This window comes from Labrus mixtus, chromosome 10 (assembly GCF_963584025.1).
Source record: "Labrus mixtus chromosome 10, fLabMix1.1, whole genome shotgun sequence".
NCBI lineage: Eukaryota > Metazoa > Chordata > Actinopteri > Labriformes > Labridae > Labrus > Labrus mixtus.
In genome coordinates, this window is record NC_083621.1 from 10,580,279 (window position 1) to 10,607,654 (window position 27,376).

Consider the following 27,376-nt stretch of genomic DNA (forward strand, 5'->3'; position numbering starts at 1 on the left):
CGGACCCACTATTTCTACACACTTCCTCTCATTCTTCCCACCTCTGTGTCCCCACTTTTGTCCCCCCTTCGCTGTCACATAAACACACAATCAATCACATTTTTACTTCTAGTTTTCCTCTTTCTCGATCTTTCACATAAGAGGGACTGTGAAGGTAATAAACAGTGTATCCAGGTGTTGGGCTTTGCCTGCCTTGTTCCATCCAGCAGCAGTACACTATATTCACCAGTGGAGGGCACTGTGACTCCACAGATAACCTTAAGCTCGATGAAGGACCCACACTTTTTACCTCCTTTAGTCAAAACATTTAGATCAAATGAAAACATTAAACTCTATGAATGTTTTTTTTTTAATTAAAGGCAATTAAAAAAGATATTTCAATGGTTTTTTTTAAATATCTTTTTAAGGTAATCATCAACAGTAACTAATGGAGTTGGGTTTGAAAGTCTTTGGGAGGTTTTTGCAGTTGTTCAAATTTTAGGTCAATTGAAGTTATCCACCATCCAAATGTAAAAAAAAAAAGAAAAAACACATTTCAAACATTTAAACACTAGTTTCATCCAGATAACCTGAGGCAAACACATCATACAACACATTTATACTTTTATCATCTATCTGTAGAAGCATCAGTTTGACCCTAAATAAGTCGTAAAAGATGCCATGTTACTCAAAGCTAAATGGCATTTATTTGTGATCTATGAATATATATTATAGTGCAAGTCATTAGATTTGTATTTGTGAATTTCTTAAGACTAATAAAAAAAATCTAACAATTGTATTCATATTTAGGCTTGATTTATTAAAAAAAGCTGTTTAAAAACTTCATTGTGAGTCTAAATTTAGAAGTTTGGCCAGCAGTCCAAGTGTCATAAGGAGATCATACATCTGTGTACTTCTGATTCTCTATATGTAACCAGTTATGTTACTTTTTTAAATGTTTTTAAACAAATGTAGTGATATTTTCCAAAATATGAGCTGCAGTTACACTAATCATGCACCAGGGGTGCGCAAGTGAGCACTGTCTAAGCCCCTCCCTCAAGCCCTCCCCAAGCATCCTGGCCCTCCCACATCCTGCCCAGTCCCCCCTCCTCACTGCCCCACCCTGCCATCTGGTCCTTTTCACACAACCACACACACACACACACACACACACACACAGTCAGGATTTTTTTCTCCCCATTTCCTTTCACATTGAAAAACAGGATGAAGGGGCTCTTTCAGACTCAAGGTTACCGTGGAAACCCCCTTATTCTTCTTCTGTCAAACTTGCCTACGTTGTGACATACACACACACACACAGACGCACACACTTGTAAAGAAAGTGACAGAATGTTGGACATTTAAAGTTTAAAGGGACCAAGGCTACAGCTGTCCTTCTGTCTGCTGTAGTTTTGGCCTTTGCTTACTTTAGACAAAGGACTTTATTCCCCCCCCCCCTCCTTTTTCTTTTTCTTTTTTGCCTCATTTCCCCTGTAGTACTAATACATTTTTACATCCATAAAGTAAGCCATCTTATACTAAAAGCACCATATTTCCGTATTTAGCATTGTTGATGTTAAATCTTGGCAAAATATGTGTTTGTGTCTCTGTGTGTGTGGTTCTTTCTGTTGCGCAACCCCCAGCACTTTTTCCTAAGAACTGCTCCGCCTGTAGATATTAATGTTGAAACTAGAAACCCACTCGTCTGTTCCAGTTAAGACTGTCTCCAGCCCTGGAATGCTGAATGGAAAAAACTTAGTTTGAAGTTATATAAAGTTAATGTTATACTTTTCTCCTATCTTGCCACAAGAGGGCCAAAGAAAAAACACTTTGGGGGCTACAGATATACAATGGAGCACATCATCTGAAAGCTCTTAGTGGGTTAAAAATAAACTGCAGCGCTCCACAAGCAGGGAGTGGTGATGAGTGAATGAATAGACAGAATGAAAAGGCAGAAAAAGAGATAGAAAAGAAAAACAGGCTTTGCTTTCTGGGAGGGAGCTAGAACTATTCTTTGTGTTCAGAGTATTCAGGGATAAAGTTTACTCTCTTTGTTTCTCACTTTCAACTCTTTGTGTATGAACTTTCTTACTCTTTTTATGTCTTACTTTTTAAAGCTTGGCTACCCATCACCTTCTTAACCACACATTTTCTCCTTTTAAGGAGTGAGAGAATGAGAGAAGGGGGAGCGCTGAAGGACACACTCAGGTCTGCTGACTGATAAACAGACTCCTCTTTGTGCAGTCAGAGACAGACAGACGTGCACACATGCACACACTTAGTTACATATTGACAGGGACCTCCAAATGATTTGGCTCCTCATGATCATGTGCCCCCCCCCCCCCCCCCCCCCCCTTTCGCCTTTCGCCCTCTTCCCCCCTTCATCTATTAATTTTATTTCTTTTTCCCCACTTAATTGAAAACAGAAGAAAGAAATTGAAGTATTTAGTTTTTCCTTTCAACACACACATGCATGTCCGTGTGCACAGGCAAACACACAGACATAACCTCCCCCCCTCTTTTTTCATCATCTCTCAGTGCCAGGCAGCTGTTGGGGAGACGAGGGGGAGTTATTCCGGGAAAAGAGTGTGTGTTTGTGTGTGCCTGTGTGTGTGTGTGTGGTGGTAGTGATTTGTTTCCATATAAGAAGCCATCTTTGTGTGATTTAAAACAAAAAGGCAGCTGGGATAATAAAACATGTGGATGTTAAGATGTCAGCACTCCACAAGTTTGTGTGTGTGTGTGTGTGTGTGTGTGTGTGTGTGTGTGTGTGTGTGTGTGTGTGTGTGTGTGTGTGTGTGTGTGTGTGTGTGTGTGTGTGTGTGTGTGTGTGTGTGTGTGTGTGTGTGTGTGTGTGTGTGTGTGTGTGTGTGTGTGTGTGTGTGTGTGTGTGTGTGTGTGTACTCTCACATGTGTTCTGCCTCTGTCATCTCCTCTCCTCCCCCACAGTGACTAAGTGTTACAGGGTGCAGTGCTACATGCTCACCACTAGAGGTGCCATTGGCTTATAAATAAAATGGGCTCAGCATGTGGAAACCACCAAGCAGCCATTTTACAATCTCCACACCAGACCCCATTTTATGAATCAGCCATGATGTCAACATAGCTAAGCCTGCTTCTATTGGCTAGAGCGCAGCTGCCACTGTAGCTGTAATAGTGTGGCTGCACACGCACACACACACACACACACACATGCTCCCTTCCCAGCTCCATCCCTCCAAGATCAACACGCACACACACACACACACACACACACTGACCTAGTGACACAATGCCTTAACTAGGTTTCTCATCTTGTTAGCTAACAGGATTCTTATTCTTTGAGATAATACAGGGTTTTTGTTGGTTTAAAATGAGGCGGTGGTGGTACCTTTTCTACCTTATACATGTGCAGATGTACTGTGCATACTGGCTCCACACTTTGACGAGCAACATTAGGGATTCTAATAATTCTATAATTGAAGATAGGTGAAACCTAATGTATTATACAAACTCATGTGCCCTGTTCAAAATTAAAATCAATACGACATAAATCCTAATGTTTTAAAATCCACGGTTAAAACCAAGGTGTTGGATTAAATTAAGTCTGGTTATCCTCCCCCTGGAATTGTTGAGCATCAAACACTGTAATTCTTGTATTCTGGTGTTTTTTTGTACACTATTTTGGCAAAAATTCTTTATTTATTCTTGTTTTTGTAAAGGTACATTATTTCATGTAAATAATAATTATCTTACTTCCTGCCTGGATGTTAGATTTCACATTCTATCAGATTTAAAGTGTTCTCATTCACATGTAGTCTGATGATGAACATGAAGGACACAGAGAGAAGTTAATTCTTCACCTCATTAATTATCCAGTTGTTAAAGGTTTATTTTTGGGCTTCTTTATGCTTTGATTGTAGAGACAGTACAGTGGATAGTACCACAGGTCGGACCTGCACCCGGACTACCCGCCTCGAGGGTTACAGCCTCCGAACATGGGTTTTGCTATCCTACTTGTTTTTATCGTTAAGTTTTTCTTCTATGGTATTTCTACAATATGTCGGCATGTCGAAGCTTTTCAATCACATGACACATATCTTACTTAGTCTTGTACATATTAGTCTGTGCTTATTTGTGTTTATTTAATGTTATGCTTTTGTACATAGAGAGCACAGTTAACCAAAGTAACATTCCAATTAAACTGATTCTGATTCACATCGCTGTAACCAAGACGTGATGACACTGAATATTTAACAAAAATATTTATATGAATTATACTCTGACCATGACAGAGAGAGAGAGAGAAAGGGAGACAGAGAGCATATATGCATATGGACTGAAGCGCTGACACAAAACAAAAACAGAACATTTAATCATGAAGCCTTGTGTTTCTCTGTGTGACTCTCAGGTCTGTCAGTGAAGTTTATAAAAATAAAAAAACGCTGCAGTCTGGAGTCTCTAACAGTCACAGCTGTCTAAAATGAACGATCCCTATGCAGACTGAACACACTTTCAGAAATTTGCATAGGTGTTATATTATATTATATAACTTGATTGATAAATTGATTGATTATGATTGATTTTAATAATCATTGTCAGAGAAAATGTAATGGTCGTCGGATATTTGTGTAGGGCATGTATGTACAGCAGTGTAGTGAAGAAAACACAAACGCTCTCAAAGAAAACGTTTAACATCTTCCTCTATCACTTTTCTTCTTCTTTTGTTGTTTAGCACCGCACTGGATTGTTTCAGATACAGCGCTGCCACCATATCCACATAGAGCTGTGACTGCAGTTAGAAATTCACCAGGTGCTGTACTACTAACTGTAACTGTGTAGGAAAAACCCTTAACACTTATCATATACTGTTCAGATTAGACCTTCATCTATTATATATAGATGTGTCAGTGTGCCTGTTTGTTCTTTACAAGTTTGCTTGTTCATTATTGTAGCAATGTGAGGACAGAGATTTGAATAGGTTAAAGCTTACACTGTTTGTGGTAGTAAATAAAACATCACTACATCTCTGTCTCAGTTCACTTTAAATGTTTGAGTAAATGAATGATTTTGATCAGGCTCCACGTTTTTGACTCTGTCCTGAGATGTTGATTTATAGATCCTTGTCACTTCTGAGCCTTTCAGCTGTGACTGGCTTTGTTTATGTGTTTGGTGAAGATATCCGTGTCGTTTCCTGTCAGATGTCCTGATGGCTTTTCCTGCCTGTGTGTGCGTGTGTAATAGTTGACTTCCTGCTATGCTTTCCTGCTCTCAGCAGGGACTATAGCTTCAGTGTGGGACACACAATAGTGTTGCTGATTCATGGTGGTGATACACAGCTGATTATACTATCTAACACAAATGATACGCAAACAGGAGAGGTAAAGTGTTAAAAAAAAAGAGGTCCGCATGGCTTGAAGTTTGAGTCTGACTTAAGACGTCAATGATTGTGATTCTGGGAGAGGAGTTTCACTGAGCTGAATCCAACCCTGAGTGAAACAATGGGACTTATTGAGGCCACAGTGCTCTGGCTGACTGTCTGTTTTGTGTGCATGTGTATGTTCTAAATGAATGAGATGAGCGGCTCATTAAGAGGCCTGGACTCGTTAACAGACTGCCGACACATTGGCCTCTCAAACAGAGACAAAGAACTGTTTGACTGCACATATGGAGGGATGGAGAGACGGATGAGTGAGTTGTTATGTTGACTGTCTCTGTTGAGAATACTTACAGTGTTGCTGTTTGAATGAACTTGAATGTGGACTTGTATAAAAAAGTTGGAATGACAGTGAGCAAGTGAAATGTGCAGCAAAGAAAGCTGTGATGGGGTTAACCTATATATTGATGTCAAGTTAATACAAACAGTTGAACAGTTCTAACTTTGTCTATTTCCACATTTAGTATTTTGTATTTTAAAATGGTTACCATTGTATCGGTCCAGAAAGACTCATCTGTTGTCGTGAGACACTTTATTTTAGCTTCTGACATCATTACATGAGGTCATCACCAGGCAGAGGAAACAGGTGAGCTGCTCAGCACAGGGGATTCTTTTTTATTTTGTATTGTTTGTTTCAAACAGCACTTTAAAAAGAGGGACAGTGTGCTATTACTGTACACACTGACACTGTACTGGCACCCAATTTCCAGACGGTGATTCTTGTTTCCTGTTAGTGTCTGGCCTTTACATAAGCAATGGACACACAGAGAATTAGATCAGTGACAATCAAAGTGTTCAGCAAAGTTTAAGTTATACAAATGTACAAAGGGCTGATGAGTAGTGTTTTTTTTTTTTTTTTAACTTAATAAACAGGAATTTTTGTGGTTTTTAGATTGTGGCATGCTGGGCCCTTCACTGAGACTTGTCTTAATACCTGTTCCATTGTTATTAATATATCAACTAAAGTTCCCTTCTTTCAATTAAATCCGTATTTACTTTTTTTAATACATAATTGAATGATAGAAATACTGTATGTAATATACCCTTCATACTTCACCTCAGCACAAGACAGTCTCTAGTTATTTATTTTTAAACCAGTGTTCATAGAATATCTTTAAATGATATTAGTAATAAAATAAATCTTTCACCATTTGAATTTGCACAATTTGAAACCAGTAAATGTACATGCCCACTTCCAACCTTTTTTTTTTTTTTTTTTACAAAAGATTTAAGCACCAACACTGATGAAAAGTGTTTGTTCTGTTCTTTCAGACAAATGTTAACTTGACAATGAGTGGTTAGGTATTATTTGCAGAAACAAACGAACAACAGTGACATCCAGTACTCTGCTGATCTTAGATCAGATGTGTCCGTGCACATGGTGGGCTGCTATGTGCTTGTTCATCTTTCACTCCGTATTCTCATCCGGTGCACATTCACCCCCACACACTGACAGATCCTTACAGTCACAATCCTGACCTTGTCAGAACAATAAATGCAAAGTGTTTTTATAAACTGTGTATGTGTGTGTGAGTAAGCTCACTGCAAACTTTAAATGTCTTGCAGCTAACAAACGTCCAACCATATTTACCAGGCCTACACACACCAGGGACACATTTCCCCTGGTGATAAAGCCATTTCCTAGAGTTCAGTCTTACCTTAGGCCACTGATACAATAACCCTAACACCTTCATGACACCATACAGTTGGAAGAGAGTGATACAGTGAAGGCTGTGCCAAGTATGTCAGCTTTCAGCCATCACATATGTCCCCCACCCATCAAATCATTCTGCTTTAACTGCAGCTGCTTTACTGTGATTTCTAAGCAAGGGTCCTCTTTCTTCTGTCCTTCCTGAATGTAACCATCATTTCCGCCATTCTCTTTCCTCCTCTCCAGCCAAGAAGGACCAGGATGGTGCGGATGACAAGAAGCTGGTGCAGAAGAAGAAAGTGAAGGAGCTTAAGGTTATTGACTCCAAAAGTTCACAGAACCTGTGTAAGTCTGAACATATTGATACCCACATACCAATACCATCTTTCCATGCATTTAATGTTCGACTTTATTGTAAGAAAAAGTTTTACACTGAATCCTATTTGGATAATCACTTTTTATTTTGTTTACTCATTCAGCCATTTTCCTCGGATCGTTTCGTCTCCCTTACGAAGAGATCAAGAACGCCCTCTTGGAGGTTAATGAGAAGATCCTAACAGAGTCAATGGTTCAGGTACAATGCTCAGATCTGTCCTGTTGGTATACATGTTTGTGTGCATGCACCAAATCATGAATGGTCTCACAGATAAAGGTGCTGGGAAAACTATGGTGTTCTTCTTTAAAAAAAAATAGGTTACCTTAAAATGAATCATGTTTTTACAAGAGATACCAAACACACCGAAACTGTTAGTCATTGATATTTTCCTTTGATTGCCATGTAGAACCTGATCAAACAGCTGCCAGCACCAGAGCAGCTGAGTGTCCTGGGAGAGATGAAGGACGAATATGAGGATCTGGCTGAGGCTGAGCAGTTTGGAGTAGTGGTGAGGAATCACACACACACACACACACACACACACACACAAATGAAATACAGTAAAAATTAAAAAATTAAAACCTTAATTGTTTTGGTCAAATCTGTACAGTCTGGATTTCCACCTGACTTGGAGATGACTAACCACTAATATAGTGAGGAAATCAGTGTAAAGGCAGATGAAGTAGCGAAAATATTAAACTACTGAAATAGAGTCATACCGTGATGAATATATTAGACACAGCAAATCCTCAGGCTGTTACACACAGGCTTCTTTGTTCAGCAGTGGAATATGTGAGTAATAGATAAAATCCCCTAATTCTCACACACACACACACACACACACAGACACATATACACACACACACACACACACACACACACACACACATACACACAGACATGATGTATGTGGTGATGTATGTGTAGCAAACTTTTTTGTAATGGGTCTTCAATCCCTTGTCCCTCTGCTTTTTTTTTCCAGATGTCCAGCGTGAAGAAGTTGATGCCACGGCTTCAGGCCATCTCGTTTAAGCTGCAGTTTGAGGAGCAGCTGAACAACATCAAGCCAGATATAGTGTCCGTGACAGCAGCCTGTGAAGAGCTCAGGAAGAGCCAGACCTTCTCTAAGCTGCTAGAGATCATCCTGCTTGTAGGGAACTACATGAATTCAGGCTCCCGCAATGGAAAGGCGTTCGGCTTCTCGATATCGTACCTATGCAAGGTGAAATGAAGTGTTATCATAACACAGACACAATAAGAACTGAATGAATATGCTTGAAAAACCTTTAGTTTTTATGATATAAAAGAGGACAAGAGTGGACACACTGACATGAAATATGAGTCTCATAGCATTAAGGCTGTTAAATAACCAGTGCCCTGCCTGTACTGTGATCACAGGGAGATAACGTCCAATCATTTCTCTGTCCATATTATGGCTTCATTTACAGAGTGAACAGAATATTAAATCTAAATCTAAAAAAAACAAATCTCTTCCCATGCCACATTCTTCCCTTTATAAAGGTGGGTGAAGAGAGAGAGATACCTGACATGAGTCCATATGTAATTAGACAATAACATGCAATAGATTTCCCCTTTGTTTGTTTTTTTTCGATAGAAGCTTTATAGGAAAGTGGATAGAGATAGAAACTGGGATGAGAGAGAGGGGAATGATGTGCAGCAAAGGGCTGAGGGTTGGAATAGAATCCAGGCCACCAGCTTTGAGGTCCATAACCTCTGTACATGGGGCGCATGACATAACCATTAGGCTATTCAGCGTCCAATGTACTCTTATTTTTTGCAATATTGTAATAAGCAGAAAAAATGCATAGACCAGATTGACTTAATTGGCACATGTATTTAAAGTAACTATCAAATGTGTAAATGACTGACAACACTGGCATCCTTTTAAAAACCTTTGATCGATTGCCTATGACTATTCAGTGTTCACTTTTTAAACCAATGCTCTGTCCAAACAGCTGCGTGACACCAAATCAGCTGATCTGAAGCAGACACTGCTCCATTTCCTCGCTGATGTGTGCCAGGAACAGTATCCTGATGTCATGGGCTTTGCAGACGAGCTCATCCATGTGGAAAAAGCCAGCAGAGGTACATAGAACATCTAAGTGATCAATATGCATCTCTTTCCCTACAAGAGGTCATCCATCATGATCTCTGGTTACACTTCAAATTCATGTTGATGGCATACAGTGCACTCTTGTTGTAGATGAATAAAGGTGTATGAACGTAGGCCCTTCGCGTCATTAATGCCTCCGTTATGTACCCTGCAGTTTCTGCAGAGACACTTCAGAAGAACCTGGAGATGATGGGCCGTCAGATGAAGAGCCTGGAAAAAGATTTGGAAACATTTCCTCCTCCACAAAGTGACAAGGACCTGTTTGTGGAGAAGATGTCCATATCCATTTATTCAGTTACATATTTAATGAATTTTCAGCAAATGCCTTCAAAGTCTCTTTTTTTTTTGTTTTGTTTTTTTATGAATTCTAGATTTGTACAGATACTCTGCTGCTATGTTCCTTAACAAGATGTGTCCACAGTTTTGTTGGGAGCGCCAGTGAACAGTATGAGAAGCTGGATCTGCTGCATAAAAATATGGACAAGCAATTTAATGACCTGGGAGAATACTATGTCTTTGACCCGAAAAAAATCTCTGTGGAGGAGTTCTTTGGCGACCTCAACACCTTTAAAAATATGTTCCAGGTGTGTTTGTGTGGATGGAAATGTACTAACTCATGTCAGATCTGTTGAAAAAGAGCACAGGTGTTGTTTTCAGTCCTAACTGACCCCTTCAAAGTAGACAAAGATGAAAGACAAACCGGGAGGCTGCACCTGTTTGTATTGACATAATAATGAATAAGAGGCACTCCACTATATTGTCAGTTTATACATCAACTGTAATTGTATTTTTTGGGAGGGTCCTTCCTGGAGATAACTTGTTTTACCAGTTACTGTGGATAACTGCCATCAACTGGTTTTAAAGTTCTGTTTACATACACACATAAAAACATCTGTCTCCTTGATTTTTATACTTTCCTTATCTCACTAAGATTCCCTCACGAATCCCTCAAACATGTACTTCATGCTTTTCCTTTTCTTATACTCTCATCTTCACCCACCAGCAAGCAGTGAAGGAGAATCAGAAGAGGAAGGAGGCTGAAGAGAAGATCAAGAGGGCCAAGCTCGCCAGGGAAAAGGAAGAGAAGCAAAAGGAGGAGAAACTCAAGAAGAACCAGCTGCTTGACATCAATGCAGGTCACTATTGCTCAAACATATCTGTTTACGTTTGTGTGAAGGAGAGAGAAATCCTCCATGTTTCCCAGTTTGTATTTCCCTCAGACTCCAGTTGGGGGCAGTCAGAGTCCACGCTTCTGTGGGGTGTGTGTGTGTGTGTCTGTGTGTGTGTGTGTGTGTGTGTGTGTGTGTGTGTGTGTGTTTTGTGTGTTTTGTGTTTTGTATGTGGGCCTAAAAGAGCAACCCATTAGAATTTATAGACCAGAGTTAATCTTATGCTGATGACCTGTGTTTGGAAGTAAGTGAGTGACAATAAGCTGCACAGAAAGTGAGGACAAGGAGGATACACTCAAGAAGCCTCTGGACCTTTTTTCACTCCTCTGGGGAACGAGGGATTTGTTTCCATAATAGCAAACTGAAAGAAGTTCTAAATCTCTTTATCACCAAAAACACATTTCCACTCTTCAATAAGATGCTGTTATACTTGTAAAAATGTCCAGAAGCATATTGTCCTGTGTAACACACACACACACAGTCTCACTCTCATCCCCTTATACACACTTTTAACACTCAAATCCTGCCTGGCAGACTTACATTTATGAAGAGGCACTTTTCCCTCTTCTCTCAGACTGTGACCTAGATTCAGTGCATTCCTCCTCTCTCTGGCTACAGGCGAGTTCTCCTGGGACTCTACAGCTCCCCTGTCAAAATGCACTACAGCTCTACACTCTAGCTCGTTTTGTTTATTTTTATGTACATGTGCTTAAAAGCTGCTGTGTCCTATTATTGTGAATGCCTCTGTTGCTGATGTTTTGAAGAACCCTCGTGTTTAAAGTGTTTCTGCAATGTGTGTGTGTGTGTGTGTGTGTGTGTGTGTGTGTGTGTGTGCGCGTGCAAAAATGTGTATCAGTGTATCTGTTATGTGAACATTTTACAAAAAGTCTTTCTAGCCTTTCTCCTACTGCTCCATGGTCCAGCTGGCTTCTCCACTCCTCTCTTTCTTGCTTTTGTTCCATCACTCCGTCTTCTTTTTCCCCTTCCCTCCCCCTGTTTGTGTGCCGTTCTTTTAAAGGGCACTTAAAGAAACAGGGAGCACTGAGGGTGTCCTTAGAATATTTTGTCTTGTTGTTAAAAGTATGGAGCAGACATTTTGTGGTGGGAAAGAAAGGTAATCAGATTTCGTGTTCAGTCTCTAGAGGCATGCACGAATGGAACATTGCACATGCTTGAAAGATGTGTGTATGTTTGTGCATTGAGAGGCTGGGGATCATTTACATACAGGTGGCATATTTGACTGCTCTTGTAGTCCAGAGTCATTTAACATCCCCCTATTTAAATTCATGTCTGGCATACACACCTGTCCTTTGTTCTGTATTTGCTTATAACGCTCATACTGGATGACTAGTATACAAAGGTTGTTTTATAGGCTACACTTTTTCTCTCTTCCTTGTTCCCTTTTTCTGTTGGACATTCCCACCCATGTACTCAAATACCTTTACAATCTCATGAATTCTCTCAATATTCCTCTTTCTCACTGTCTGTCTCTTTAAACATAATATCCCACTTGTTGGTTAGAGCCAGTGAAGGTCAGTGTGTGTTTGCAGTTTGTGGCCTTGTCATTCCTGTGTGAGTCAGACAGACAGACGCTCCCTCAGTGGAGCCTCACATGCTCCTTCCATGTGATTGTAGTTATAGTAAAAAAAAATATATCTTTTGAGATTTTTATCAGACTATTATTTATTTCATATTTTTTTATCTAATCGTTAACTTCTATTTTTTGCTTCATTTTGCTATGAGGCACACAGGAGTTGAAGACTTTGGCCAGAGGATTAGCAAAGTACCTAATTCACATCCAAAAGTCCACACTCACTATCTTTACTCCAAGTCAAGTCACATCTTTGCCCAAATAATTAGAGAAATATTACCTCCTCCTGAACTGAAAATCCAGTCCCTTGCTGTCATACATTTTCTTTTTGGATATATGCCAGACTGCCTTCAAACCAGCCTTTTTTCATTTCTGCAGCTAGGTGTCAGTGCTGCCTGTAAAAGATTGTTGGAGGCTGTGGGTTCTGACATTTACTAAAGGGTGTGTGCATGTGTGGTTCACACACCCTCTCAGATGCTGGTATGGGAACTGCCACCAGGAGTGCTCGTGCTCCACAGAGCGAACAAGACAGAGAGACGTGTGGGGGAGGGGAGTGAGGAAGGAGTAGAGGAGAGAAGCAGATGCTCTCTTTGGGATTAGACTGTGTTGTTGTCTTCTTGAAAATAGGGTTAGAGGAAGAGAGAGTAAAAATAGATGATGGAGGGGAGCCTAGCTATCATAATGTCTCACTCAGGCAGCTGTAGGAGAAGAGCACAACTACAGGAGAACAAAATATAAAATGGGGCTTCAACCTACTTCAACACTTTGTTTTCTTCATTTTCCATGTCTTTCCTGTTTTCGGCCTGAGAGACCTGTTGTCTTCCAATTTTTGTAAATTTTTCTTTTCATGTCCTTTTGTCGGTTGTTGTGTGAATATCCATTAGGGGTGCTATTGCTCAACACAAGATGCTGTCCACCCTGTGTGTGTGTGTGTGTGTGCGTGCGTGTGCGTGTGTGTGTGTGTGTGTGTGCTTGATAGAATATGTCACTGTGTAGGCCTCAGCAGAGACATCTTTGAGAGCTCATGATCTAATGCTATTACTCTAATTAATCCATCTTATGTTCTTACTTGCTCCAGACAGTACCTCACTGTTTCTACCACGCTTGTAGTGTGTGTGTGTGTGTGTGTGTGTGTGTGTGTGTGTGTGTGTGTGTGTGTGTGTGTGTGTGTGTGTGTGTGTAGGATGTGTGTTCAATCCATGCCTTTGCTCTGACGTTGTTGAGTTCGATTTTGCCAGCACATGTTATGTGGCCATTTCAATATTGAGTGTCAGTAATGGCACCATCGACTAGATGTCTATTTCAAAAATAATCATGTGCTTTACGAAGAGCACATGATTAACAAGTGATTGAATCCAAGGGTTTTTTCCACTTTTTCCAGCCATATTACTTATTCAACAACAAACCAAACATTGTTAAGTTCCTGTTTGATAAATGGGATAAAAAATGCTTATTACATAGTGTTGCCTTAGGCTGCACTCACATAAAGACACTACTGAGCTGTTTTTATGATGTTTTTCAGTGCTCTGTTCCAAGGATGTTTCAGTTTTAATTGAGTTCACTCGGTCAACAAAAACCCTGTTTTATACACAGCCAGGTCATTATTTGGTTTCCTAATTGCCTCAAGTACATATTCACAAATAGGTTTGTGTCTCTGTGTCCTTCCACTTGTGGTTTAACCCAACCATGTGATTAGTGTGAGTGGAAATGTGCCAGATGTGTTTCCCCGGAAGGAGGAAAACATGGCCTGCATCACCCTGATGTATCTGTGCAGTTCCAGGACATGGACATTGAGGGGTGTATGTGAGCTGTGAAAAGGCTTGGGAGTGTGTCAGACTTTCTCTGACGTGACAGGCGAGACAACAGGCCATCTGCTTCATGGCTTACTGCAGGATTAAATACTGAGCATGTATCCGTGTGTGTGTGTGTGTGTGTGTGTGTGTGTGTGTGTGTGTGTGTGTGTGTGTGTGTGTGTGTGTGTGTGTGTGTGTGTGTGTGTGTGTGTGTGTGTGTGTGTGTGTGTGTGTGTGTGTGTGTGTGTGTGTGTGTGTGTGTGTGTGTGTGTGTGTGTGTGTGTGTGTGTGTGTGTGTGTGTGTGTGTGTGTGTGTGTGTGTGTGTGTTTATAAGTAGTACTATGTGTGTGTTTGGTTTTGGGGGTTGGGAAGGTGAAGACATAAACCTTTAACCCACAACCTCACTGCCCCTTTTTGAGACCCCAGTGTCTCTATTTAGGTTCAAAGAAAATAATTAAAACCATCTGCCCGAGTGCTGAGCTGTGCCACTGAATCCTGCCCACAGAACAATCATCACTACGCACACACACTTGTACACACAGTGCCCCCCTCACACTTAGTCTGGCCCCCATTCTGTGATTTAAGCCCACCACACTGAAGTCTGTGCAGACTATGTGAATGTAAACAAAGACCAATCGGCATGTACACATACACAGGTATCAGGTTCCTTTCCAGTCAGCACCCTTTAAACTGGAAGCCACACGACTCATTCTTAGCTATTTTAATGTTTAGGAGATCGTACTTGTGGTCTCAGTGGGTGTGTCATTCTGATGATGCTGAATTTGTTTAGAGGTTATATACCCCTAAAGATGTGGGGTGTAGCCCCTAGATGTGACAATAGCTGAATTAGGTCACTGACTATCTAGGTTAATGTAGCTAATTTGCTTAAATGGCCACGTGGCTGTTAAATAACCCCTTTGCCCACCAGTGTGTTGTTGTGCGTGAGAGAATCAGAGATAGGTAGAGGGTTAAGATAAACAAGCAATCCCTCCAGTGTTGTTGGGGGAAAAATGTGCACATCTTTCAGTGTTGTATTGATTTTAAAATACCATTTATGTGATGTAGTTGTGTGAGTGTGTGTGTAAGAGAGATGTAAATATTCTTGAAATGTGAAGTTAAAATTATTGTTTTTATTGCTGTGTTTACAGAGGGTGATGAAACTGGTATCATGGATGGCCTGTTGGAGGCGCTGCAGTCGGGCGCTGCTTTCAGAAGGAAGAGAGGACCTCGACAAGCAGGTACACATACACAAGCAGAGCAGTCAATCTTAACAAAACATGCAGATGTTTGAAAGTCTTATGTCTTGCTTGATTTACAGATTTCAGTTTCCTTTCTCACACATTTGTGGTATGCATACTACGCTGAAACACATGTAGCAGAGGAGCCTCGTTCCATCTTCCTCTCTGTCTCCATGTTTCTGTCAACCAAAAACAACAGCTTTGTTTGTGTTTCCTGGTTTCTCCTCCATCTGTTGCTGTGGGTTGTGTCAGTGTCTCTGGCCAGGGTTACAGAGGGGGGAAAGCCTATTCCACCAATGGCTGGCACGAGCACAAAAGAAGAGGAAGGCTGCCAAAGGTTGGGTGTGGGCAGCTGGGTAATTGAGAGAAGAACAACTGGTGAGGGTGTAGTTATGTAAAGGAAAAATAACAGGAATATGAATGTAGCACTGAGGAGGACAAACCAGAGTGTGTGCAGAAAGTTCAATAAGTGGGATTGCTGAGTGGGCAAAAGGCAAAACATTTAAACAACTGGCTAAAGCATGAGGAAAATACAAGCCATTGTAGTCTCCCTCCACTCACAAATGTGTTGTGCTTGTTCATACTTCACCTTGATGTTAGACTTTTTCTTCCTGTACACAACTTAAGACTGTATTGATCTTCATTCAGGACATGTTGTTCAGTCTGGAAGCTCATAGAGACAAGCGGTAATCAGGTTAGCTGTCTCCAACACTGCCCAATCCACTTACATTCCCTTGTTGCAGAGATTTTTTCTCTCTTCTTTGTGTTCTGTTTTGTACATGAAGCACATTTTTAGAATAAAAAGGATTCGGTAGGACCATGCAAATAAAATGAGGCAGTGTAAGTTGTTGAAATTTTAACTTTGTAACATGAAACCTTGTGTTGGGAAGCTTTTGTGCAACTATGTGAGTGGGAAAGTGTCCAGTGCCCATTAACAGAGAAAGAGAGAGAGACAGTGTGAGTGTGTGTGTTCACATGCACTATTGTGTAGGTTGAGTATTCACACATAAAAGAGGCCCAGGAAGACTGTGTGCAACCTAATACCTCCCTCAATAGAAGCCAGATGTGAAGCGGTGTTGCAGAGAGAAATAGCTCAGAGCCAGAGAGCGACTGTACTCTCCCCCACTTCTCTTTTGTTTTCTTTCTCTTAGTGTTTCTTATATGCTCTTAATGTGTTTATTTACCCTGTAAATGTAATTTGCATAGCAATTAAACCGTTTGTGACAAGTGGTCCTCTGTGGTCACACTGAGAAAACATTTTATTGGCGCAAACTTACTTTGATCACAAAAAGCTCAGATTATCACCTCCAAACGGACAGAGACAACATGGAAAGGAGGAAATGAAGGAAGAGGAAAAGCAGGGGAGAGTGCACTGTAAGAGAAGAAATGGGGCCCATTTGAGGGCTTAGTCAGTCACCCATACTACTGTTTGGCCACCTCATACTCCTAACAGGAAATACCTTAACATGTGTTCATGAGAGAGTGAAAGGCAGAGAGTGCCTTTCTTGTTACGCACGAGAAGGAAGATTTAAGTGGTTGTATGTATCAGTGCCTCCTCCCAATCTCCAGTTTGCTCCCATCTTGTCCTTTTTGTTTTCTTTCAGTTCAGGATTGAATGTTAGGTACTGAGAAAAATGTCAGCTTTGTGGGGATTTCCATTACGTATTTTAAAGTGCTGCTCCTTACCAGTCATCCCCTTTGTATTTTACACTCAGGAAGTGCTGTAACGTCTTCCACCAAACAACAGGAGTGTGTGTGTTAGAGGAGGCTCTGGCTTAACTATATACATATATAAATATATATATCTGGCACTGCTGGGGCAACAGCAGCCTGTAGGAGTATGATTTAAAGGTTGGTGTTGGGGGGGGGGGGGGGGGCGTTTTATGCCTTTTTTTAAGAGAACAGTGGATAGTCAGAAATAGGGGAGAGAAGTTTGGGGAATGACATTCGGGAAAGGAGCCACAGGCCGGATTTGAACCAGGGCCGCCCGCTTAAAGGACAATAGCCTCTGAAAATGGGGCGCACACACTAACCACTAGGCTATGGGACCCCATGAGTAGGATTTAAACGCTCCTTTACTCAGCTCATGTGCACATGGAAAGTAATCAGAATGTTTATTCAACAAGAAGTTTGACATATTAATACTATTCTGCATGCAGGGCAGAAAAGTGGACAAAGAGAAATACATTTGAGTAAAAACTTTCGTTCGTAATGTGACGGCAGCTGAAGGAAAAGTAATTAATCTTCAAAAACTGCAGTCAGAATGTGATTAATTGATGGAAGAGATTGTGTTGTGTTCAAATAGAGTTCATAAAACTGTCATTAGTTTGGTAAATTGTTGGCTCATCTTTCCATCCTTAACGATATTGAAATATTATGTGCCATTAGCCTTGAAGCCTTTTGAAACACTTTCATTTACCACATTTAAATTACTTTCCCATGCAAATCAAATGTAATTGCACTTCATTTAAACCCTTGTGTCCAGTGGTATTTGTGGTCAGGTGTCATGTAGTGGGACTGCAAACATAAAACAAAGGCTCATCAGGTTGATCAGGACTAATCCTAGTGACATGATGTCTGTTTAAAGACGTATGAGAAAGGACATAATCATACATGTTGGCTTAAAATGTAAAAGTTATGTGAGTACCACAAAGGGACCCTTTTCCTTGAAAATAATGAAGATGATGATTTTCTGAAGGATGGAGATTGGATCTTTATTGTTTGGTATGTGTTCCCGGACTCTTCCACACAGTAACATAAGTTTGGGAGTATGAAGAAGCAGTAAAGAAAGTAAAGTGATTGTTAATTTTAAAACACTTTCACTTCAGATAATGTTGTAATAAGTTTAGATATTTTTTACTCGAGTTAGTTGATCCGTTCCCAAACATTATAAATTAAGATTTTCTTCAGTTCAATGTTTCTTTATTTGAATCAAACCTACTCTTCAGTTTCTTTGATTCATTCCTGTTTGTATCCAATAGGTTTTCCATGTTGTCTCCACAGTAATTTATGATCAGTGGAATCTGTTTAATGTGCCTTACTTTAACAACTCTTTCTCTCTCGCTGACTGATTTCTCTGTTCATTTTTACAGTTCTAAAACAGACATGCTGGATCATCACTTAAACAGTAACAAATATTTCTGTTTTATGATTGTGTTGTTTATTCTTATATCAAAGTATGCTCAAGGACTTTTTGAAGGACCCTAATATTTGCACGATGTAATCACATCTTATCTGACCTTCTGCTTTTACAAATCTGGATGCCACACGTTGTTTCATCAGAAGGCAGCTCATGATTCTGTCTGCGTTGAAACACGTAATGTATCAAGAGTTAGCATTCAGCTTGTTTAATTTCTCACTCTAAAAGATGTTTAGCATGTTGATCAAAGATGTTAACTTCCTGCATGTCGCTGGTGAGGTCAGGAGTCCGGAAGAGAAACTGCATTAGGACAAAAAAGTCTGACAGTAACGTCAAATCCTACTTGGCTTCAGGGCCTGAAGGAGCAGACAGACTGGATATCGATGATCACGTTGATCGATTCTGTTCATGTTTTTATGGAGACCAGGAAATCCTCAGCACGCTGCTTTATTTACTGCAATGATTTGAAAGACTGTTATTCATATGTATCTAGCATCAAAACCATTCAACCTGAATTTAATACGATAATGTCCATCCAGTGCAACACGCCGAGCTCACCAAACTCTGATCAAGCTTTGAAAAAAGGGAGTGCTAATTCAAAAGGAATTTAAATTCTATTAGTGCATTGTCTATTTGCCCACACTAAACCCCCTACTCAACACCTTTTAAAGGCCAATGTTAAGTTACTCCCCAGCATATACAAAACAGATTCTATAAGAAATTACAAGGAATTACCAGTCTTTACATTTCTTTGAGTAGAAAAATTTGTTAGTGTTTCATGTCAATAATATTTAAAAACATTGAATTCAGACATCAGAAGTAAAAATACTCGTATTACATTAACTTGAAATACTTCATGTGGCTTATTTCACAGAGTAGCCCCCCAAACAAATCCATCTCGCATTGAATTGAAAGCCTTTATTGTCATTGTCATTGTATGACAGAATACAACGAGATTAACAGCACGGCTCCATAGTTCCATAGTAACATATCTGAACTTTGTGAAGCTGTTCCATCTCGTCTGAACGTTGTGATGGAGTTGATTTGGGGACACTTCTTACAGTTCAGTCTGAACATCTTCAAATTGAGACAATGCGAGCTGAGAATGTTTAAAGTGGCCAACTAGCTGTCTTTATCAGTGACGTGGATCGGCTACTTCAGTCCGATATCCGATATGTATATTACATCAATATCAGACCTGATACCGATATTGGATCAGATCGGTCCCATCTCTAATGATTTCTTATCTTTTTTGAACATTTGAACATTGCTCTGAGGCTGCACTGGTTGCTATCCCACATTAAAAAGAGACATGCCAAGAAATAACACACTGACAAAGGCTGATTTTCAAATAATCATTTCAACTTTAATTTATTTACAGCACGCATTCAAGGAACTCATTCTTTTCCAAGCACTCATGAATACTAATACGGTTTGATGACATTTCTAAAATGTGCTCTAATAACCAAGCACTCACAATAGTTTTGGAGCTAGTGGTCCCTGTTGTGTATGTAAGGGTCTTCATCACATGAAGTGTGTACCCCCTCTTTCTCTTCTCCCCTCACAGCTGTGGTTGGCTACAAACGTCATCAACAGGTTGTAAAAGAAGTACTGAGGGCCTATTGAGTGTGTTGTCACGCTCATTGTGTCATATCAGTGTGACTGAATGGAGAGCCACGAGTCTATGGAGGCTGTATGCCCCCTGACCTTTGACCGGCACCTCAGCTCACTGTGTGTGCTTGTGCTGGTTGTGTAGAATGGGCAGACTGCATGTGGTGTCCTCAGCTGTCTGCCCTCAGTCTGTCTGCACCCCCCTTCTAACACAGACAAAACGCACACACCAGATGCTTGCATGCCAATACAAAGACACACATGCATGTTTGCATACCAATACATACACCCAAACAGCCACGTCACGATGCAGAGGACAGATGGCATGCATACTTTTTCACACACATTCACACTTGACTATTTGCTTTAAATTGTTATTTAGAGTCTGTTTGTGTGTTTTATGTAAATACAGAAGATTCAGTTCGGCTACATTAGGCTAATTTGTGTGCGTATGTGTTTAATGTAATTAAAGGGCAGTCGTGTGTAGAGGAATGATGTGGCTGAACACCCATCTGCTGGGTCATGACCCTCTCTCCAGAGCAACCAATCACAGTAGCAACTAGTCACAAAGGGCCAATCACAACAGAGACCCTGAGATAAAGGGGATAGCAACAATAGAGGCACACGCTGGCTGTGCAGACGGTCTGTTTCTACAAAAGACCCCTATAAAGATCTGTTCTCTCACAGATGTTCACACACACTCACACACAGACACAGAGGAGAGATCGTTTAGACCAATTGGAACGCACTCATCAATCAGGTCTTTACTGCAGCAGTGGTGATGTCACATGCATACATAATACACTCTGAGACGACAGACCAGTAAGCTCCACATGTGCCCAGTTGAGCCCATTTGGGGATATAAAATGCCTGCACATCAATACCATCCCACAAACACAAGCCACTGGTGGTGTTTGATGACGTCACTTTTTCCCCACAGTCTCCCAGTGCAGAGCAGCAGTGTGTTATGCAATACGGCCTGAGGAGGGCGATATTAGTCCCCGCTCAGATAGAGACTCTCATGTAGATCCAGTTTACTGCTGCAATTTCACCATCATGTTAGCCTTGGCACAGTTAGCATGCTGTTATGTGACCGTTACTTTGCTGCAGCTGCTTTACTTTCAGTGAACCAATATCAGAAAGATGGCTGCATCCTATTCAACCACTTGCACCACACTCCACATTTGATGTACATTGTAATGTAGGGGGGGTTGTGAGATATTGAAAATGTTGTTGCTACTTCACTTTACCCCTACATCTTGAGCTGCACCACATTTTCAAGACGACAAAGTTTCTCTTTACTGATGTCCTTCTTTATGTGGTCTCCACCTATTAGGGCAGCACACACATACTGTCCAACAATGAGTTTTTTCCATCATCAGTCTGTCATTATTTGGTCTCCTGCAGTGCAATGTGTTACAGATGATCTTACAGACTAAACTCTTTGTTCCTGATCGCCCCTCACTGTGCAAACATGCTCATTCAGACTCTCTCCCACCGGTAAACAGACCTAAAAACAGCCTTTGTTGTGAGTCCCGACGTCTCGTTTCCTAGCGCTGCACACACCAGGCTTCATGCCAAGTGCATGGATCATTTGGATAAATTCTCAGCTAGTTTCCTGATACGACACATGCTGAGAGTTTCCAAAGTTTGTAGTGCCACGTATTAAAGGGCTGATCCGGTGTTTTTTCTACTTAAGTTCCACAAGGTTAGAAGGTCTCAAGAGTGATCAACATTGAAGCAACATTTTTGATCCCTGCCTCTAAGTCCAAAGTGTCGATCAGGTTACAAAAAAAGACTATTAGGAGAGCAGGTCAAGTTAGACAGGTTCTTGAGTGACATATGACATTTAATAACATTTACAATAAGAAGTACTATTCCTCATGTTTTTGTAATATCAAAAGAGAGCTAGTTAAAATGTTTAAAGTATTCTGGACGAGAGGCTAGTTTTTGTCACAGTCACATCTTAACTCTATGACCTGCAAGTCATGTAATTCAGTAGAAGTTAACACAAAGCGCTGACACGTTCTCTTGAAGAGTGAGAGTTTCAATTTCTGTTTTTATTTTTATTTTGTTGAACACTGTTTCTGTTTGAAAAACTAAATCTGAAGTGCAGAACTAATTAAAGATAGAGTCAGTAGCTTTTTCCTAAAACATTAAGTATAGATTTATACAAAAGTAATGCTGCTCAATCATCCCTTATGGGCATACCTACGTGTGTGCTGACGACTGTGTCTGCAGAGACCCTTTCCTATGCATGGATTTTCATCTTTTGTTTTGGTTGACCTGGGACGTTACTGGGCAGGGAGGTGGTGTGTTTCCCCTAGCCAATGACAGCACCCAGGTGAGTTTGGGAGTTCATACAATTCAATGATTGTGCGCCATTCAGACCGGTGAATATGACAGACGTTGTGACAAAGGAGAGAAAGTATAAATATAGTGAGGCGAAACGCCAAGTGGATAAAGCTTGTTCCAAAACGAGGGTGAACCTTGAGTTGGCTTTTACCCGCTGACGTGGAGTTGGTCTGCTTACTTTTAGACAGGCAGGTGCCAAAAACAGACAGGATCCACTCTCTTGTTGGTACACTTCACTGATAAACCCAAGAACTTTTTTTCTTAACAAGAAGAAATATACAGTGAATATGTGTAATCTTATCCTTTAAGTATTCTAATACTTTATATGTGTGTATCTAAACTTATCAATATATGGTGTACTCTCCAGAGACAGTTAGAGATGAATTTTAACTGTTTAAACTTCAAGAGCTTATCTGCAAATTGAGCTTTTTGTATTAATCTGCAGGTTTCTGTCTTCACTCATCATTTTCCTAAGCTTCCTCCAAAACAACATCCCTCTGATCGTCACTCTTATCCCCCTCGCTCTGCTTCCTCCCTGTCTCCTCTCTCAAGAGGGGAGAGGAGGAGGAAGGAGCTGGGTTGACAGCTTTTGAAGAGCTTTTCTCTGCGGGTTGTTTTTTTATTTAGGACACAGTACATACACACACGCACACACACACACACACACACACACACAGAATAACACCCACACTGACACACACTGTTTTGGGGTCATTTGCATAATTTCTAATTAGTCACTTTCCGAGCACGGTGGTGTTTGGAAAGGGACAGAAATAGATTTGGAATCCAAAGTGATAGCAGACTGAGAAAGAGAGGAAGTGTTCCCATGTATTGGTGCTCGTATGAAATGAAGAGAGATCTGTGTCTCAAGAGCAAAGTGATGATTTGACACCTGAGCTGTCTGTGCTGATCAGACCAGTGACTCTGACCCAAGTCAACTGTGAACATGACTCTAAATCTTCAATCTCCTCTTTCTCCCCAGACTCAATTGTGTCTTTGTCACAGCTAGTTCTGGAGACCTGTTCGGTAACTCTTGTTTTTGTGTGTCTTTGCTGCATAAGAACCATGTGTCAATTGTTGGTTTGTTGTTTTTGTTACCATGGTTTGTTTGCATGCATGTGTTTGCATCATGATTACATTTTTGTTATCAGTACACAGAACACATTACATGAATGTTTTTGATAACAATGTGTCCTGTTCTGATGTTAACATTGCATTCATAACTGTATTTTGCATGAGGAATAAAGAGTTGTGAACATACACTAAGCATAACATAACAGCAAACACACAAACACCATCTCCTCACTGACCTATATATTTCAAAATGGCTGCTGCTACACAGCTGTCCTCCCACACAGGAGAGTGAAGAGTGGTAAAGGGTAGAGGGAGAGTATGAGAGAAAAGGGCAAGGCGGCTGCTGCTGGTATGTGTAGGTGGAGGATGAGGAGGAGAAATAACAGAGTAAGCATGTAGAAGAATAAAAACAACAACGTCTTTAGGGCACAATCTCTTTTTCTCTCTCTTTGCATCTCTCATCTTCTCCTCACTGCGTGTTTTCTGTGATCTATTTTATGAATTTATTTGTCGTTCCTGACATTCCTCCCCTCTCTCGTTTAGTCTCTCCATCTGTGTTGGTCTGATTTTCATTCATCCCTGCCTCTTTAATCTTCCCACAGCATGAATCATCCTGCTCTTCCTGGTGTCTCACCCTCCGTCTTACCCCACCCCTCCCTCTTTACTTTTCACTTCATTCCCCATCTTTCTGCTTCTTCCTCTTCCTGTGAACGTCACTTATATTTCCTTCCTCTCATTTTTTCTAAGTCTATTTTAGATCATGAGGAGTCTAATCTGACATTAGCATTGAATTGCTCCAGATATCACACTAATCCACTCATATACAGCCACACTATAAAGCCATTCGTGCATCTGTGTGTCATGGTATTGCATGTGTCTGTATGTTTGAAAAAAAGCAAGCATCCATGTTGTGATTTATCATTTTAAAACACAAGCCTCTGGTGTCCTTGGAGGTACATACTTGTGTATGTGTGTTCAGCACAGGCGTGAGTGTGTTGACTAATTGTCTGTTTTAATTTTGCAGTGAAGGTATCTGGCTGCTGATGTGGTTTTGTACTGCAAACTGACAAATATTAATCTTGTCAGATATGTCGCTTCATGGCATGCACTGACATATCTGCGTGGACTTGTTATGATATAAACATGATGTGTATTTTTTTCCCCCTTTAATTTTTATGCTCTCTCTCTCTCTCTCTCTCTCTCTCTCTCTCTCTCTCTCTCTCTCTCTCTCTCTCTCTCTCTCTCTCCCCTAGCCAACCACCGACGAGCTGGTCATGCAGTGACCAACATTCTGGCCAAAGAGCTGATGCAGGAAGAGTCACCCCAATCCAGCAAGGTGCCCGCCAAGAAGAAGAAGACAGAGGAAAGGGAGGAGCCTAAACTAGAAGGAGCAGAGTCATTAGAGGAGTTACTTGAGACTGCTCCTACGCGGTCCAATTAAGTTTTTATTTTTTCTACTCAGAGTCGGTGATATCACAACTCGGATGTATTCTGTAGTCATTCCAATGGACATTATCAATCTGAGAGTATCCTCCTGCAAAAAGGTCCTTGTTTCTTTGATGCTTGTCTTGGCAGGACCTTCTTTCAGTCTAGCGGTGATGGTGTCTTCTAGGACCACAGGAAGTGGTGGAGGATCTCACCACAGCCTTAAACCCCTGGTTGTCCTTGTCTCGTCAATCTCTCGATCTTTGCCAGTTTCATAAAGATTGAATTCCTTTCTTCAGCATGTGCACATATCTGTTATTGTCTTTCTCTTTGTAAATTTGTGACTTGTGTCACCTGTCATTCATAAAGGGCATCTTTAGCAATTCCAAAGATTAATTCAGGAGGCAGCCACACTTGTTTGCGTTCATTTCCCACATGTAGACTCAGTGTCCTAAATTTGGCACATCCTGCAGGTGCTGCAGAGTTTTCTCTGGATGTTCCGGCCAAGCCCACTGAACAGTTTTTCATATCGTTTTTTTAACCTACAAATCGTATTATTTTGTACGATATGCTGTATGTTTATGTTGCTGTTTGTAAATGTGAATATTTTTTCTGCGTCATTGAAAAAGTGCCAACTATTAGAAATCCAGTCTTGTCCTTTCGCGCACATATTTGTCCAGTCACAGTTTGCACTGGAACGATGTGTGGACCAGTCTTACCAGTCAACACTTGGGTGTTCATTTGATAATTTTTTTATGTGAGAAGGGATTGTTTTCACTGGTGTGCATGCTTATGATTCTATAAAAAGGGGGGTGTTTTACACAAACTTGTCAAAGCTATCTTACCACACATGCCCACAACAGTTACAGTATATGGAGAAAACCTGCTAATACATATGAGCATCCCCATGAACCAGAAGAAGTGAGAGTAAGATGGAGGGAGGAGGTTCTTCTGCAGTTGAACACGTCAGTTAAACCAAAAAGAAAAGCTTCTTAAAAGGGTGTTTCCACACAAAACCTAGCCTGAGCAGTTCACATGCCTGTGTTCACGTGCATGAGAATATCTGAGTGTGTGAAGTAAGCTGCCTATATTTAGTCTTTGTATGTGCGCTGCACTTCCTGCATGTGTGTGTGTTAGTTCATGTAGGTCTGAGTGTGTGCGTGCGTGATGCCATCTGTAATTACTGAACGGTACCGACCATGCTGTCATAAATGCTAGGTTTCATAAACAGTTTTGTGGTATTTCTGCTGAGGATAAAGCACACTGGAAAACTGCCCCCAAACTGCTGAGACAAGTACATATGTGTGTTCAGTTGTCTGTGTTTTTGTGTGTTTGTGTGTGTTGTTCGCCCACTTTCCCTCCCACTGAACTGCAACAGTAGTTGCTGAATGTCTGGCCTTGCTCTTATTTGTATTCAGAAGCCATCAGTAGACATGTTGCCATGATGTTGCGGTGTAATGTCTGACAGGAATCCTGCGAGATGATGTCAGCTGCTCCATGCAATATTTATTCCTATGCAAACACAATACTGTAGCCAGCCTCAGGATGTAAAAGTGTAAACCTCAGTGCTCTTAATGAACACGCTGATTCTAGATCAGTGCTTCTTACTTCTGGCGATTGAGGAAAATGTGGATCTAAAATGTCCACATTTCAGGATTCACTGACTTTTGTTAACAACGGTAGCATCTATATGAAGTCACTTATAAAATGTAAATGTCTTTTGAGCTGCAGATACGGCAAGAGGTCTTTCAATTACATCAGATGTAGAATTCATTTTTTTCTGATCGAGTGGATGAGCTCCCTTTGAATCCAGTAACACTGCATATAATCCGACACACGCCTGCTGCTTTGATATGTCTGCTATAAACTCACGGTGGACAGTGCAAGGTGATCTGTACCAGCAGATACAAACATGTGGCTGTTTTTCAAGTTCATGAGAAATATTTAAAAAAGAAAAGGATATCAGAATACCACTGGAATATTTGTCTTTTTCTTATTTCAGTCATTCCTTTTTTCCATTTAATTTTTTAAGAGATTGTTTTCTATTTGAATTTTTACAGTTGATTATTTTAATGTATTTGAGTGGAGACAAGACTTCTGTTTCTTTCCAGAGAATGCTCTATATATCCATAACATGCACATAGTCATTGTGTTTGCTGCCACAAAGAACTATTAAAAATGTCTTAAGTCATTTAAGGTTGTCCAGCTCATTCTTTGTCATCTTGAACGTCATTCAACACGCTGAACTGTGCTCGTCGTCGGTTCATGTATTTATGTGATGAAATGTCAGTGTGTGTGTGTGTGTGTGTGGGATTTCCAGCTCAGTTGTGTTCTTGTATCTGCCAAAGTGAATTCCTTCTGAAGCACATTTCTCCAAACCTCTCTCTCTCTCTTCCTCTCTTTCTCTCTCTGTAATGTAAACAC

At 40.7% G+C, this 27,376-nt stretch overlaps 1 protein-coding gene across 3 annotated transcripts in view; it reads left to right on the plus strand.

Moving 5' to 3' along the window:
• The window catches only part of LOC132981932 (protein diaphanous homolog 1-like), a 96,201-nt gene extending 69,509 nt beyond the window's left edge, over positions 1-26,692 (plus strand). For 2 of the 3 annotated variants that reach the window (XM_061048072.1, XM_061048073.1), the window contains 10 exons: positions 7,298-7,391; positions 7,526-7,620; positions 7,829-7,930; positions 8,405-8,644; positions 9,399-9,528; positions 9,711-9,834; positions 9,975-10,140; positions 10,560-10,692; positions 15,259-15,348; positions 24,781-26,692. In XM_061048072.1, coding sequence (XP_060904055.1) covers positions 7,298-7,391; positions 7,526-7,620; positions 7,829-7,930; positions 8,405-8,644; positions 9,399-9,528; positions 9,711-9,834; positions 9,975-10,140; positions 10,560-10,692; positions 15,259-15,348; positions 24,781-24,968 — 1,362 coding nt within the window. In that variant the 3' untranslated portion in view covers positions 24,969-26,692. Of the gene's footprint in view, positions 1-7,297; positions 7,392-7,525; positions 7,621-7,828; positions 7,931-8,404; positions 8,645-9,398; positions 9,529-9,710; positions 9,835-9,974; positions 10,141-10,559; positions 10,693-15,258; positions 15,349-23,435; positions 23,480-24,780 lie in introns of all 3 variants that reach the window. The other variant, XM_061048075.1, reaches the window with a different exon arrangement.
• The last annotated feature ends 684 nt before the right edge of the window (positions 26,693-27,376 follow it).